Source organism: Echinops telfairi, unplaced genomic scaffold (genome assembly GCF_000313985.2).
Source record: "Echinops telfairi isolate 266 unplaced genomic scaffold, ASM31398v2 ScPeMD7_2291;HRSCAF=2852, whole genome shotgun sequence".
NCBI lineage: Eukaryota > Metazoa > Chordata > Mammalia > Afrosoricida > Tenrecidae > Echinops > Echinops telfairi.
Genome location: NW_022106189.1, coordinates 46101458 through 46114755, shown reverse-complemented (window position 1 = coordinate 46114755; position 13298 = coordinate 46101458). Strand labels below are relative to the sequence as shown.

General features: G+C 56.5%; 2 protein-coding genes across 2 annotated transcripts in view; one reads left to right on the top strand and one right to left on the bottom strand.

The window, feature by feature from the left end:
- LOC101662244 overlaps nucleotides 1-3158 on the bottom strand; it is a 5193-nt gene extending 2035 nt beyond the window's left edge. The window contains exons 1-2 of the mRNA XM_004704519.2: nucleotides 3070-3158; nucleotides 241-314 (exon numbers count right to left, since the gene is read on the bottom strand). Coding sequence (XP_004704576.1) covers nucleotides 241-313 — 73 coding nt within the window. The 5' untranslated portion in view covers nucleotide 314; nucleotides 3070-3158. The remainder of the gene's footprint in view (nucleotides 1-240; nucleotides 315-3069) is intronic.
- A 183-nt stretch (nucleotides 3159-3341) lies between these two features.
- Nucleotides 3342-12674, top strand: EMC8 (ER membrane protein complex subunit 8). Its single transcript, XM_004704520.2, has 5 exons — nucleotides 3342-3686; nucleotides 9413-9489; nucleotides 10579-10648; nucleotides 11700-11794; nucleotides 12234-12674. Exons 1-5 carry the CDS (start codon nucleotides 3456-3458, stop codon nucleotides 12391-12393), a joined length of 633 nt encoding a protein of 210 aa, XP_004704577.1. The 5' UTR covers nucleotides 3342-3455; the 3' UTR covers nucleotides 12394-12674.
- The last annotated feature ends 624 nt before the right edge of the window (nucleotides 12675-13298 follow it).

Sequence of the window (13298 nt, the reverse complement as noted above, 5' to 3'; positions counted from 1 at the left end):
GGGGTGGCTCATTCAGGTAAGGTGTGGTATAGAGCGAATGTGGAAAACAGAAGACAGGGACAGAGAGAAAAAGGAAATCCGCATGAGGAAATATTTCCTGTGAGCGCTAATACTCCTGAAAGCAGAGCTGGCCCCTATTACAATCTCCCCGCTTTCCCAGGCTGTCTGGACAACAGGACCCGAAGGGCAAGCTGTTCAAGCTGTTTGGTTTGTCTGAGAGAGAGGACAGACGCTCCTTACCGTGGGCTCGCACGCATGCCGAGGTGGAAAGGGCTCTCTTGCCGATTAGGCTAATTACCCTGGTGGCCAACATCCTGAAAGATAAAAACACAGCTTCTCTTACTACTGAGAGGAGTCAGCAACAGTCCATGTGCCCTGTTTTTCAGCTTCCGCCCTTGTATTTATGACCAACTCAACTCACAAAGCAGCCCAGAAGCAGACTGCACGGCTGTCTGTATGCAACTCCCTTCTAAAACACACACATCTCCTTGCCTTCAAGTGGATGCCAACTCACAGTGACCCGATAGGGCAGGGCAGGGCTGCCCCATGAATTTCTGAAGCTGTAACTGTTTACAGAAGTAGAAAGCCCATTTTTCTCCTTCAAAAGCAGCTGGTGGTTCTGAACCACTGACATTTCAGATTGCAGCCCTAATAAAGGCTTGAGGGCCTTGAGCTAGCAGAGAACCAGGAGGAGGGAAGCAGGCGTAGCTGTAAAAGTCTTGTGTGGCCAGGGCAGGCTACCAGCTCACAGATACTACGAAGGCCCCTGGTGGCGCAGCAGTTAAAGCTCACCCGTGCACCTCTAGCTTGGCCAACAGAGCCCGACAGCAGCTCCATGGGAGCAAGATGTAGCTGCTGACACCTTTAAAGACTGCAGCCTTAGTGGAGTGCTGCCTCAGAATGATGATGTCTGCCCTAAATGATGATGTCTCTAAAGTGAACCAGAGACATACATAGGCCATAAGATATATGGACTTTGGGCTCACACTTAATTCTAGCCCCAACCTAAGAACAGTCAGTTCTCATGACAGTGCCCTGTTTGACACTCATCGTCATGAAATCACTGTGAAGATATGGATGCTATTGCAAGATGTGATGGAGAAACTAGAGGGTGCTCAGCTGTCAGGAAGAATAGCATCTGGGATCTTAAAGATTTGTTTTCAAACAAGCAGCCACCTATGTGAGACATCAACTAAGTCCACATGGAAGAAGCTCATCAGCCTCTGTGATCCAAGGATTGTAAATAATATAGTCCAACTCTAAAGGAGGAAATGGTATCGGCTTGCAGAAGACTAAGGATGGCAGTGGAAATGCAAAATCCATGTCTAGGGTTCACACATGGATTAACTCTCAGGTGCATCTCCTCGTACATAGCTGATGGATGTGAATAGCCCTGTTATATGACAGAGAACATTGTAAAGTCATTTACGACCACATGGCTCGGTCGAAATGTAGGATTCTTTGATCTCCGTTTCGATCCGTTTTAAAGCTGTTTCAGTTTTGGGAGGGAAAGTGACGAGAGATACACATGGATCAATCCCCTCTGACCTTGGACCAGGGATGTGAACAGCCTTGCTATCTTGCAGAATTCATTGCAAGTGGATTGCTGCCAACACAACTATATTAATATCTAGCAGCTTATTATTTGATCTTTTATGATTCAAGTTTGTCCTGGTTTTTAATGTTTTCTGCTTTGTTTTCAATTGAGGTTTGTATCTGTTTTGCTTTTGCTTGTTATTTAAGGTTTTCCTATACATGAAATCCAGGATAGGTAAATCTATCGAGACAGGAACTGAATTAATGGTTCCTTGGGAGTATGGCAGCGGAGGTTGGGGGGGAAATGAGGTGCTAATTACGATGAACATACACATGAAGAAAATGCCCTAGAACCGACTGTGGGGATGACTGTACAGCTCTTCCTGACGGACCGAACTACTGGATTGGAGGGTCTGTGAACTCGGAGCTATTAAAACTGTTGGGAGGGGGGGGGGGCAGAGATATGTTCTAGACCCGATTGTACAACTCTTCTTGTCGTGGTTCAACTACTGAATTGAATGAGATGTGGATTATGTGCAAAAAAACTGTTTAAAAAGACTACAGCCCCGTAGGCCCATTCTAATCTGTCCTATGGGGTTGCTGAGTGGGAATGGGCCAGAAAGCGAGGGATGGGTTTCATTTTTCTCACAAGTGCTGGGATGCATTAAGGTGACACCCAAGGTTAGGCAATGGGTTGCTACCTGGCAGCAAAGCAGGAGAAAAATATGATCATCGGCTTCTACAATGATCCGTCTGGGAACCCCTACGGGGCAGTTCTATCTGCCCGACGGCTGGGGTCACAGTGGGTCGGGTTTGTTTATCCCACAGGGCTGACATTCATAAAGGTGGGCCGCTGGGCGCTGGCAGCTCCTTCCAACCCTGTTTCTGCACAGCAGTGACCTCGATGACCCGGTTCTCGCCTGGGTTCCTTGATCCCCTCCCCCTTTAAAACTGAACCCTTCGGAGAACCGTGGTCACTGCCGGAAAACAGCCCCATTACGCAGAACAAGCGAGGGCAGGGTGGCAGGCAAAGCGCGCTCGCTGGTGTGTGCCTCTTTGTCCTCGCCCGGGCGTGGATGTCCTTCCAGGACAGCATGCGGAGCGCCTCTCCGGGCCGTTATCCCAGGCGAGGGTGTGGGGGGCCGTTATCCCGGCCGGAGGTTCCGTTAGCCGGGGCGAGGACCCCGAGGCCGTCTGTAAATACCGAGGCCTGATCACCCAGACTCCACCCAGGCCCCCGCCCGCGGCTAGCGGACGCCTCAAGGTCAGGGCCCAGGGCCAGGCCGGGGTCGCGTCCGGGCAAAGGGACCTGGTCGCACGCTGATCTCCGGGCGCCGCAGAAACCGGAACCCTGCCGCCCCCGAGCCGGGGCCCCCGCGGACGGGCGTCAATGTCACCGCGCTCCCAGGCCCGGCCGCCGCGTCCCGCTCCGCTCCGAGCCGCCGGAGCGCCCTCCTGTCCGCTCAGCTCGCGCCCGCTGAGCCCTGGCCTCCCCCAGCCTGGCCCCGCGGCGCCGGCCGCCCCCCGCCTCACCTGCCGCCGTTGCCGCCGCGACCGCCCTGTATGCCCCGGCTGTCCACGACCGGAAGAGAGCGAGGCCGCGCCGCGGAGCACCACGGGATCGGGGAGACTCCGCCCCGCGCCGGAAGGAGGCGAGCGTCGTAAACGGCCGGACCGCGCTGCTTTCCGGCCGGCGCTCGGGAGACCGCTTTCCGGCTGCCACCGCGAGCTCGCTGTCTGAGGCGCGGCGCCTCGGTTTCCCGAGTGTGGGGCCGCTCTCCGCGGAGCCCGAGCCGGAGCGGGGCCCCTGGGTCGGGGTCTCCGCCTGCCTTCCGGGGAGCCGCCGCCGTCGCTCGCCCTGCTGGTCCGCTGAGGCGCCGGCCGCGGGGCCAGGCCTCCCGGGGCCGCCCGGGCTCAGCATGCCCGGCGTGAAGCTGACCACCCAGGCCTACTGCAAGATGGTGCTGCACGGCGCCAAGTACCCCCACTGCGCCGTCAACGGGCTGCTGGTGGCCGAGAGGCAGAAGCCGCGCAAGGAGCACCTGCCCCTGGGCGGCCCCGGCGCCCACCACACCCTCTTCGTGGACTGTGTGCCCCTCTTCCACGGCACCCTGGCCCTCGCCCCCATGCTGGAGGTGGCCCTCACGCTGGTAAGCCCCGCGGGACGCCCCTTCCGGGGGTCGCACTGCGCCCAGGACCGCCCCGGTGGGCCCAAGCCGCCGTGGGAGCCTGGGTGGCACCTTAGGCCACGAGCCATCCGAGAGCCAGAGCAGAGTCCGGCCACAGCCGCCTGGCCTGTGAGTGAGGCGTAGCGGTCTCTCGCGTTGAGCTGCTCCCCGTAAGGTCGGCGGTTCGAAACCAGCTGCCGCTCCTCGGGGAGACAGATGAGGCTTCCCACGCCGGTAAAGAGTTAGCGTCTCGGACACGCACGGGGCCAGTTCTACCCCGTCCTATAGGGTCGCTGTGAGCCGGCTTCGGCTCGCTGGCGGTGAGTTGGGGTCTGGTGTGTGGAGGTCGGGTTTTCCGCGCCAGCCCAGAGGCCCTTCCGGATGAGTCCAAACCGTGCGGCTCGTTGGCTGTTCGTCTTGGGGCCGGGGGCGTTGAGGACGGCCCCACCTTGGGTAAACTCAGTGTCTAGGGAATTTCGCGGAAGAAAGGTGTGGCGGTCTGCTTTCGGAAACCCTGTGGGGCAGCTCCGCTCTGTGCTAGGCGGCCTCTGTGCAACTCGAGGGATGCAGAAATTGCCCTGTTTCCATTTTCTGGGCCAGGGTGCTAACCTACATTGTCTCCGTGGGCAGAAGCTTAAAGGTACGTTGGGCAATTAGCACGCGAAAGCAGGTTGCCTGGTGCTTTTGCATGCAGGGACCGCCCTACTGGAGCCCGCTGGGGGAGACCCAGGTCCTGGGGTAAGAGAAGCCTGCTGGCTGGTCGCGAAGTTCCAGGCCTCCTGTGGGTTTTGAGTTACTGTGAGAGATGCGGAACAAAGACTAGCCGCCACCCGACCTGCCTGGACTGAGGGTGGTTACTTTCCCTGTAAATGTAATCCGTTCCTTTAAAGAAAGTTCACCTGGTCAAAGGGTGTGGCCTGAAATCCTTTCCCAGTGCTTCCAACTAAGTCCAAATGAGTCTGTTGTCATTGACCTTATTATCACTTACCCCCAATTGCTGGCAAGCCAGAAGTACCTTTGGACAAATAAGTGCACCTGGAGTTACTGAGTCACCCATCAGTGAATACCTGTGAAAGTGAAGCTGAGCCCATGGCTGCTGCTGGGACTCAAGTTTCTGCCTTGAACCTGGATTCAGGTAAAAGGTCAGAAATACTACTCACCTGCCTTGTTCTCATGCCTGAATATTGCAGCAAGAAATGGGAAGATTTCTCAGATGCCTTTCCTGGCAGGAGATTGGTAATCAGTAGATAAACCTAGAGGAGCCCTCCTGGTACAGCAGTTATGCATTGGCCTGCACTCCACGTGGTCAGCCATTTTCAAAACCACCAGCTTGCTCCACGAGAGAAAGACGGGTTTTTCTACTGAGCGGAGTCTCCGAAACCCACAGGGCCAGTCCTACCTTGCTGTGAGCTGCCATCACCTTGATGGCAGAGTTGAGTCTGAGATAAACCCACAGGTCGGTCCTCCTACAGAGGCTAGTGAGTTTCGAACTGCTGAACACGTGGTTAGCAACTTACTACAGGCCACCAGAGCCCCTTTCTATAAGTAGATCAGTGGATCCACACAATTGATCATTTTAATCTGGCAGGTGATCGAATCTATGCAGCGCTTTGGGTGATGGGCAAGGAGCCGAATGTACGGGCAGCACTCCACGGGCACATGGATCCCTCTTCCCCAGACAGTGGTTTCTGGGCCAGGCCTGCGCTGGTGGTGAGGGATATGGTGCAGCCCAGAGATCCAGTGTCGTGTGGAGTTGGCTGAGGGGTCCAAGAGAAAAGCCAGCCAGCCCGGCTATGAGGGTCAAGGAAGTGAGGCAACCCAGTGGGATGAACAGGGAGAGGGGCCAGAATGCAGGACCCTCTAGTCCTGGACCTGGTTTGGGGGAGCTGCAGGAAGGCAGCTGCACGGTCAGACACTGGTTTTGGTGTGACTGTGGCAGAGATTGTGTTGCACCCCCCCACCCCATCCCTGCCATGGAGTTGATTCTGACTGACAGCAGTGCTGTTGGACAGGGAGACTGGGGTTTCCCTTGTGGGAGCAGAAAGACTCCCTTTCTCCTTCCTAGCGACTGGTGGTTTACACTGCCGACCTTGTGATGAGCAACCTGATGCTTACCTGTTGTGCCACCAGAGCGCCTACTTGTGACTAAAGGCAAGGAAGGCAGTCAAGACAGAAGCGGGTGGTGGCCCACACCTGGTTCCGTGAGGGTGCCGAGAAGGAACAGAGGGGACTGCTGGGACACCAGGAAAGGACATGCATGCGACACTTGGAGGGCTGGCGGCCCCATCCATTGAGGGCAAAGTCAGGAGCAGGTTTACTGGCCGGGTTACATCCACCTGGGCAGGTAGGCGCTTGCTCAGGATACACTGTGGCCTCGAGCAGACTGGCGACTGTGCAGGCTGGGCACCACTCCATTCTGTGGTGAGGAGTTGGCCCTGAGAGAGCCAGATCTGTGGCAACTTAGCAACGCTGGCCCCAGGGAGCAGGGTTGCCTCCCAACCACTTTCTGGGAGGGAAGGTGCCCAGAGGGAGTCTTGATTCCAATTGCTCAGGCCAGGCATCACTGCCTAAGCCCAGACCCCATCTGGTCCCCCTGCCATCTCACTCTGCCCTCCTCGGGACCTCAGTGCTATTCTGGGGTGGGTTCTCTGAAAGACAGCCGTCCAGCACTAAAGGCCTGCCAGAGAGGGTTCACAGCCCCCCAGGCTTGTCTGCCTCGAAGCTGACAGAGCTGGAAAGTGCTGACCACGAACAAATGGAGTCACTTTGGGGGAGTGCACTGCGTGAGTCCACGCACATGTCTCTTGCTGTCTGCTGCCCTCAAGAGGGCCCCCGACTCAGCGTATTTTCTTCTGCAGAGCTGCTCTGCGTTCAGACCACCCACCTGTGGGTGGGCAGCCCCCTGGAGCTGCAGACAGCACCTCCCAAGCTATTGAAATGCATCGTTTTGTGACTCTAACCCTGAAGGGAGGAAAACCCCTGTTGTCCTCTGCCCCAGTGGCCTCGACTGCCCTACGTGGTCGCCTCTCCCTGCCGGTTCCGCAGGAGTTGGTTCTGATAGGTACGGGGAGGACTGGGGCGACCTGCATGACTCCCTACTCCCTCTTGGGGAACAGGTTCCTCTGTTGAGTCTTCATGAGAGTTGCATGTTTTACACAAAGCTGCCACGTTCTCTGTCCTTTCCATGGGGCTTTCTCAGTACTTTGGCCTATTATCTCATTTATCCTTACCACCCTTTGACGTAGATAGCAAGGGAATTAATCTAACAGCACACACACACACACACACACACACACACCCCGGCCTGTGGGAGGGGGATTAGCCCAACCCTGCAGCTGTGCTCACTCCATGGGCCTTCGTCTTCTTTTCTCCTGTGAGCAGCCTGGCTCCCACCTGCCTGCTCCCTAGGGCTTCCCGCAGAATCCCTCCGCTCGGCCTCCAGCTGCACCTCTTCCTTCAGGGACTTTTACCTGCACCCCTGGTCCCTGCTACCCTCCAGAGCCTGGCAGTCCTAGGCTGCTGCCTCACTGGGGACTCTGTCCTTCCAGGCACCGTCTCCATGCAGTTTCCTTGGGCCTGGGCCTGAGCCCCCTTGCCCTTTGCGGCTGTGTGGAATGGCAGAAAGGTCAGGAGGTCTGTGCTGCCTCCCCTCAGGCAGCAAGTGAGGCTGCAGCAGTGTGTGCTGAGCCTGCTGGCACCTGCAGGCAGAGTTGCTGTGGCTCGCTGCATCTGGGGTCACAAGGCTTGTGGGGGCTTTGATTATGGCTCTCATCCCCAGCCACCTGGTGTCCCTCTCTGTGTTCTGCAACACCGAAGAAACCTCTTCTCCCCTTCACCGTCCCCTGTGAGCTCTGGTGACTGCTAGGCCCACCTCTGGCTTTCATAGACTCCCAGCGGTGTGTTGGCCTGCACAGCTCAAGGGCAGGGGGTGGGCACCCTGGATATGTGCCACAGGCATCAGGCATGTGTGAACTAGCCAAACCTCATGGGCTTGCTTCACTCTGCCCAGATCACCTCCTCAGAGCGGCACATGTTTGGGGCTCAGGCCACTGTGGGAGGGGTGTCAGGCACATAAGGCTTGCCTTCACCTCCAGAAGGTGAGGTGGTCCTGAGCCCCCTGCTCTGGGCTGGAGAGGCAGTTGGGGGCAGTGTGGGCTGCTCGCCAGGGACTGTTGCTGGGGACCGCCCCTCCCCCCACCCCCACCCCACAGGTAGGGTGGCATTTAGGAGCTGGGCTAGCCTGGGACTGAGTAATGCCCCAGAGAGGGCCCGGCCTGGCCCCTAGACCCTGCTGCGATGTTGACCCCCCTCACAGCGACCCCAGAGTCGTGGTCACAGAAGCAGCTGGCTTCAGAGTGTTCCTGCAAAGCTGTTTGTGGGTTTGAACCAGCGGCCTTTTGGTTATCTGCTGGGTACTTTAACCACTGTACAACCAGGGCTTGTGGGATGAAGTTACGGATCTTGACATGGGAGACAAACCTGTGTTATCTGGGAGAGTCCAGTATCACAGGTCCTTACACGGGGTGGGGGGCATCCTGGCCACCTGCCACCATCTCTGGATCCCTGACCTGGAGGGCTGTGCTGCTGGTGTGGGCTTGAGTTGGGGGAGGGGACTGGGCCAGACCTGCACGATGTTGAGCCAGCGGTGCCCTATAATGCACCATTTGGAGCATATTAGAGACAAGTGGAAGCAACTGCTCTGTCAGCTGCAATCCGAGGCTTCAGAGACCCCCCTCTGTGACAGGAACCAGTTGGGGATGATGTAAACAGGGCGTTGCAATGGTGGAGCCATTGTAAACACTCAGAGGAGATTTTGAGTGGACGGCCCGGACCTCCAGCTGGTTCAGAGCCTGGGTTTTGACCCAATATGGTCATTTGTAAACCCTGGCTGATCCAGAGTGGTCATTGTAGCCTCAAGTGAGCCTGGCCTGCAGTGTACGTGTGGTGATGTCTGCTCTTCTTGGCGAGTCTGGCAGAGGGCAGAAGCCAAGGAAAAGCAAGGGCTGTGTTCACATAGATAGCTCTCTTCTTTTAGTTAGGTGACTGCAGAAGCGCGGGTACCAATTTTGTTTTCGTCTCTGAGCACGAAGACTAGCACTGATTCCAGTTTAGTATTAGGAGTCCATCATGGCAGAATGACTGGGATACCCTTCTGTTCTTACAGACATTGAACTTGCTAGAAACTAATAAGAGGAGAGGAGTGGCATTGTGAGACAAAAACAAAAGCCTGCCCTGTGCTCCCATGTAAAAGGAGACCATGGGGGTGTGCCTGCACCCTCAATTTGCCCCATAGCCCAGCATGGAGCGTGTCCCACTGAGTGAGACAGCTCCCACTCTAGCTCAGCTGTGACTACCCTGCACAGGCGAGCACAGCCTCCGAGCTTCCCTGGCTTGTCCCCAGGAAGCTTCCTGTAAGTGCTCTTGCCATTTCCCAGCCCCACAAGCCCCCACCCACTACCATCAAGTCAATTCCAGCCTCTAGAGTGCCCCAGTTCTGTCAGGGGGAGCTGAGGGGCAAGGGTGGTCTTCTCCAGGTCCCCACAGCCCTCTACCCACTGACTCTGTGTGGGCCCTCACTAGTGTTACAGGAGGAAGCCCAGTTTGCAGAAGTGGGTGGTGACACATCAGCGTTTGAGGGAAGGGGGTCTCCTGTGTTTATTGGGACTTGATCTTTTAGGGGAAAGTTATTCATCTTTTCCCTCTTTCAGATTGATTCCTGGTGCAAAGACAACAGCTATGTGATTGCCGGTTATTATCAAGCCAATGAGCGGGTGAAGGATGCTAGGTACGTCCTGCAAGACTGCCCCATGTAGGCGGCCTTGTGCGTCCATGCCAGTCTGGCCTCCGTGCTTGCACACAGTGCACGTGGCTATGTGTATTCAACCCCAAACAAACCCAGAGACACAGCCCACCCGATGAGCATGAATAGGCAGCGGCCTTCCCTCCCCTCTGGCACTGTGGAAAGCATCACACACAGCTTGGGAACCAGCACCTGGGCACACAGACACGGCTTCCCTCATCAGTGGGTGGCACAGGCTGGCTTAGCGACGGGGGCTTCAGGGAGGCAGCGAGGGGCTCTACACATTGCGTCCCCAGAGCCACATTGCCGCCCCCCCCCCGCCACTTGCCCAGCACAGATTCTGTAGCCCTGAACTTAGATAGACTAAATTGAACAGGACAACCTAGAAGAACTGAACCCACGATTTCAGTGAGCAGCTCAAGAAGACGGACCATTCTAAAGAAACGCCAAGGCCTCGAGTTGAAAGCCAGATGGGAAAAAGCACTCAGCAGTTCTCACACTGAAAGAACTGAGGGGAATCAGGCTTCAAGTTCCACTAGCGAAGGTTCCTAACGATGGGTCATTGAATGGTATTGGAATCTTTCATTAAAAGAAGATAAGAACCTTTCAGAGGAGTGAAGGGTCAAAAACGAGGGGTCTTGAAGATATGAAGGGGCAGTGTGGCAATGGAGATGTTTCAGCAGGCGGTGACGTGCTGGTAGCCCTGACTTGAGACAGCTGTAAGTGTGCCACTCCAAACAAAGGTGATCCAGCAGAAAGTGTGACTTGCTGAACATATCATTCCTATCACAAGTAAGGAGAGGTTTGCTGAAGATAACTCGAAACCAGGGGCATCGTTCATCAAGGGAAGCTGCCAGAAACCCAGTCTCCTCAGGCATCAGACAAGGGCATTCTGGTGGCCGAGACCCAGACGCGAGTAGGACACACTCCCTATGGCCATGCTGACACCACAGCTTATTGGTTTTGTCACTCGTTCCAGGCCAGCGTGGTCCTGGCGGGCGGGCAGGGACGGTGGAGGTGGTGGTAGTAGGCCTCGCCTGGCTGCTGGAGTACTAACAGACTCTTCTCCCACAGTCCCAACCAGCTTGCCGAGAAGGTGGCTTCCAGGATAGCCGAGGGCTTCGGTGATACGGCTCTCATCATGGTAGGTCTGTTCCCGGGCCGCCCGTGCTCACAGTGTCTCACTCCAGCAGCCCACACCCTTCTGGTCCTCCTCAGACCTCGCCCTCACTCCTGCAGCTTTAGGGAGGACCAAGTGACTGCTCTAGGCTATTTGTTGAAACCTTGTGTTTTCAGGACTTGAAGGCCATTTGAATGAAACTAGGGGTGGGGGGTGGATTTGTGTTTGTGTGTTTGGTGGAAAGGATTTTGATTTAATTAATGGGATACATGTGAGGGTGCTTGAAAATGTTTCTGTAGCTTTTAATTTTTTCCTAGACGTTTTGAAGCCCCAAGGGGGGGGGTCTCTGGTGCTTGGGTAGGTGACCAGAAGCCCTTCTCTTCAGAGTCACAGTTCTACAACCCCCACCACCACCAGATGGCAGTGTACACCAAAGTGGGACAGCACCTTCCCACTAAACCCCAGAGGTAGAACACATAGGTGGGTGCTGTGTATCCCATGGATCATGAAAGGGTTAACATGGCTTAGGAGGAGGTAATGGGTTGAGTCCCACTTCAGTCAGAGCACAAGGACATCCTTGCTCTGTTAGTCGTGCTCCAAATGGGGCCCTAGGCCCATAGCATCGCCGCCTCCTGAGCACTGGTTAGAAGTGTGGAGGTATGTGTCAGGGGCCATGGACAACCCTTTCAGGTCTGAGCATGCCAACAGTGGGGTCAAATCCGAGATGGGAAACGCCCGTGTTTATCCTGAAGCCCTGGTGATATAGTGGTTAAACACTCAGCTGCTAGCCAAAAGACCAGGGGTTCAAGCCCACCCGGGACCTAAGGCCCTGGCCATCTGCTCCTGGTGGCCGTGTCGGAAACCCTGTGGGCAGTTCTGGGCCTGCACTGGGCCCCCTGTGAGTCAGAGTGGACTCACCAACCTCTTGTAGCAACAAGGACAGTGAGTCTGCACCCCAGACTGTCAAGGCAAGGTAACGCAGCGAGTTTGCGGCATCAGCTCACTGTCAGGCGGGGTGCCTGGAGCGCCTGCTCCCTGTTCTGTGTGCTCACGGTGTGTCCCTTCCTCTGCTCAGATCGACAACACGAAGTTTACCATGGACTGCCTGGTGCCCACGGTCCACGTGTACGAGCACCACGAGAACAGGTGGCGGTGCAGAGACCCTCACTAGTGAGTGCTGCCCCCCCCACCCACACGCCCCTCCAGAGACGGCACAGGCCTGTCCCGTCAGGAGTGTGCTTCCACTCCTGAAAGGAGAGGGTGTGGGTGTTGCTTTGTGTCCTGCCTCCTGGCCCTAAGGAGCCTCCCCTTGTGAACAGGAGAGGATGTGTGTCACTCTGTATCCTGTCTGTCCCCAGCCCCAGGGAGTCCCCCAGGTCAAATCTGCCCACCGGGTGGCTGGATTTTTCTTCCCGAGCACTTTCCAAGTTGTCCTTGATGTCTCCTTGGGCATTAGCCTTGGGTTGCATTTTTTGTGCCCCGTCTGATGGGTTTCCAGATTCTCAGTATTCTCTCTGGGTGCTAGGGGCTCCCTCTTCCCCTGGGAAAGCCCCCCCACCCCCACTCCCGTCCTGCTCTGGGATTAACCTCTCCGTCTCTGGCCCCCTAGCGATTACTGTGAAGACTGGCCTGAAGCCCAGAGGATCTCGGCCTCACTGCTGGACAGCCGCTCCTACGAGGCCCTCGTGGACTTTGACAACCACCTGGATGACATCCGGAATGACTGGACAAACCCTGAGATCAACAAAGCCGTCCTCCACCTGTGTTAGGGACGGCCTCGGACTGGGCTTGGGCGCATCCTCCCGAGAAGAGAGCGGATTTAAATGTAAATAGAGTAGCCTCTGGCCTGGGTGGGAAGCTGGCACGTCACCCGTGTCCAGAAGGAGGGCAGGGTGTCTACACAGCTGCCTTTTTACTGCAGTCTCTTGGGGAGCACCGGGTCCCTTTTTCTGCCCCGTGGAGCCCCTCCTGACTGTCTATTGCTAGAATCTTCCAAATCAAAGCTATTTCTGCTTGTCTGAGACGTTCCTATTAAACCATTTTAACTAGCCGCCTCTCATCCCCAAGGAATCCTCCTTAGAAACAGCCCCTGCCTCTGCTACGGAGCGAGTGGGTTGCCCTCCTGCACCTACGCACTGTGTGTGCGTCCTCCCTCGGACTGCATGCCACCTGAGGGCCGAGCTGTGGTGAGGGGAGCAAGATCTCTGTTTCCTGAGAGACAGCCAGGGCTGTGGGAAGCAGCCTCGCCTGTCCCGGAGTGCCTGGTCCTTTAGCTGGATGGACTCCTGGCTGCCACTCCACAGAAACCAGAGGGGAGAAGGGGACGTGCTGCAGCGGAGTAAATGCATCCCTTCTCCGGAAAGCAGAGCCAGTGGCTCCGGCGGCAGGACACTGGTGTCTTTGGTCTTTGAGGCAGCAAGCGCTGAGCAGCCGAGGTGGGCCCTGGGGTGGCACAGACCCCGTCGGGAGTTTGCACACTTGGGCCACTTGACTGATTTTCCTAGCCCGGCAGTAGGGGAGCCTCATACCTTACAGGCCTCTCTCCCTCCCCCCCATGACATCTGAGGCTGACCCTTCACCTGAGCATCAAAAGACCCAAATGGGGGATACAAGGAAAGGGAGAGGAGCTTGTATTGGAATGTGTGACCTTTCACCCTCCTGGTGGGGTGGGCAG

Coding starts and splice junctions, on each gene's coding strand:
- EMC8 (XM_004704520.2), top strand. CDS start 3,456: ATGCCCGGCGTGAAGCTGACCACCCAGGCCTACTGCAAGATGGTGCTG. Junction 3,687..9,412: donor TGGAGGTGGCCCTCACGCTG/GTAAGCCCCGCG, acceptor TCCCTCTTTCAG/ATTGATTCCTGGTGCAAAGA. Junction 9,490..10,578: donor GAGCGGGTGAAGGATGCTAG/GTACGTCCTGCA, acceptor CTTCTCCCACAG/TCCCAACCAGCTTGCCGAGA.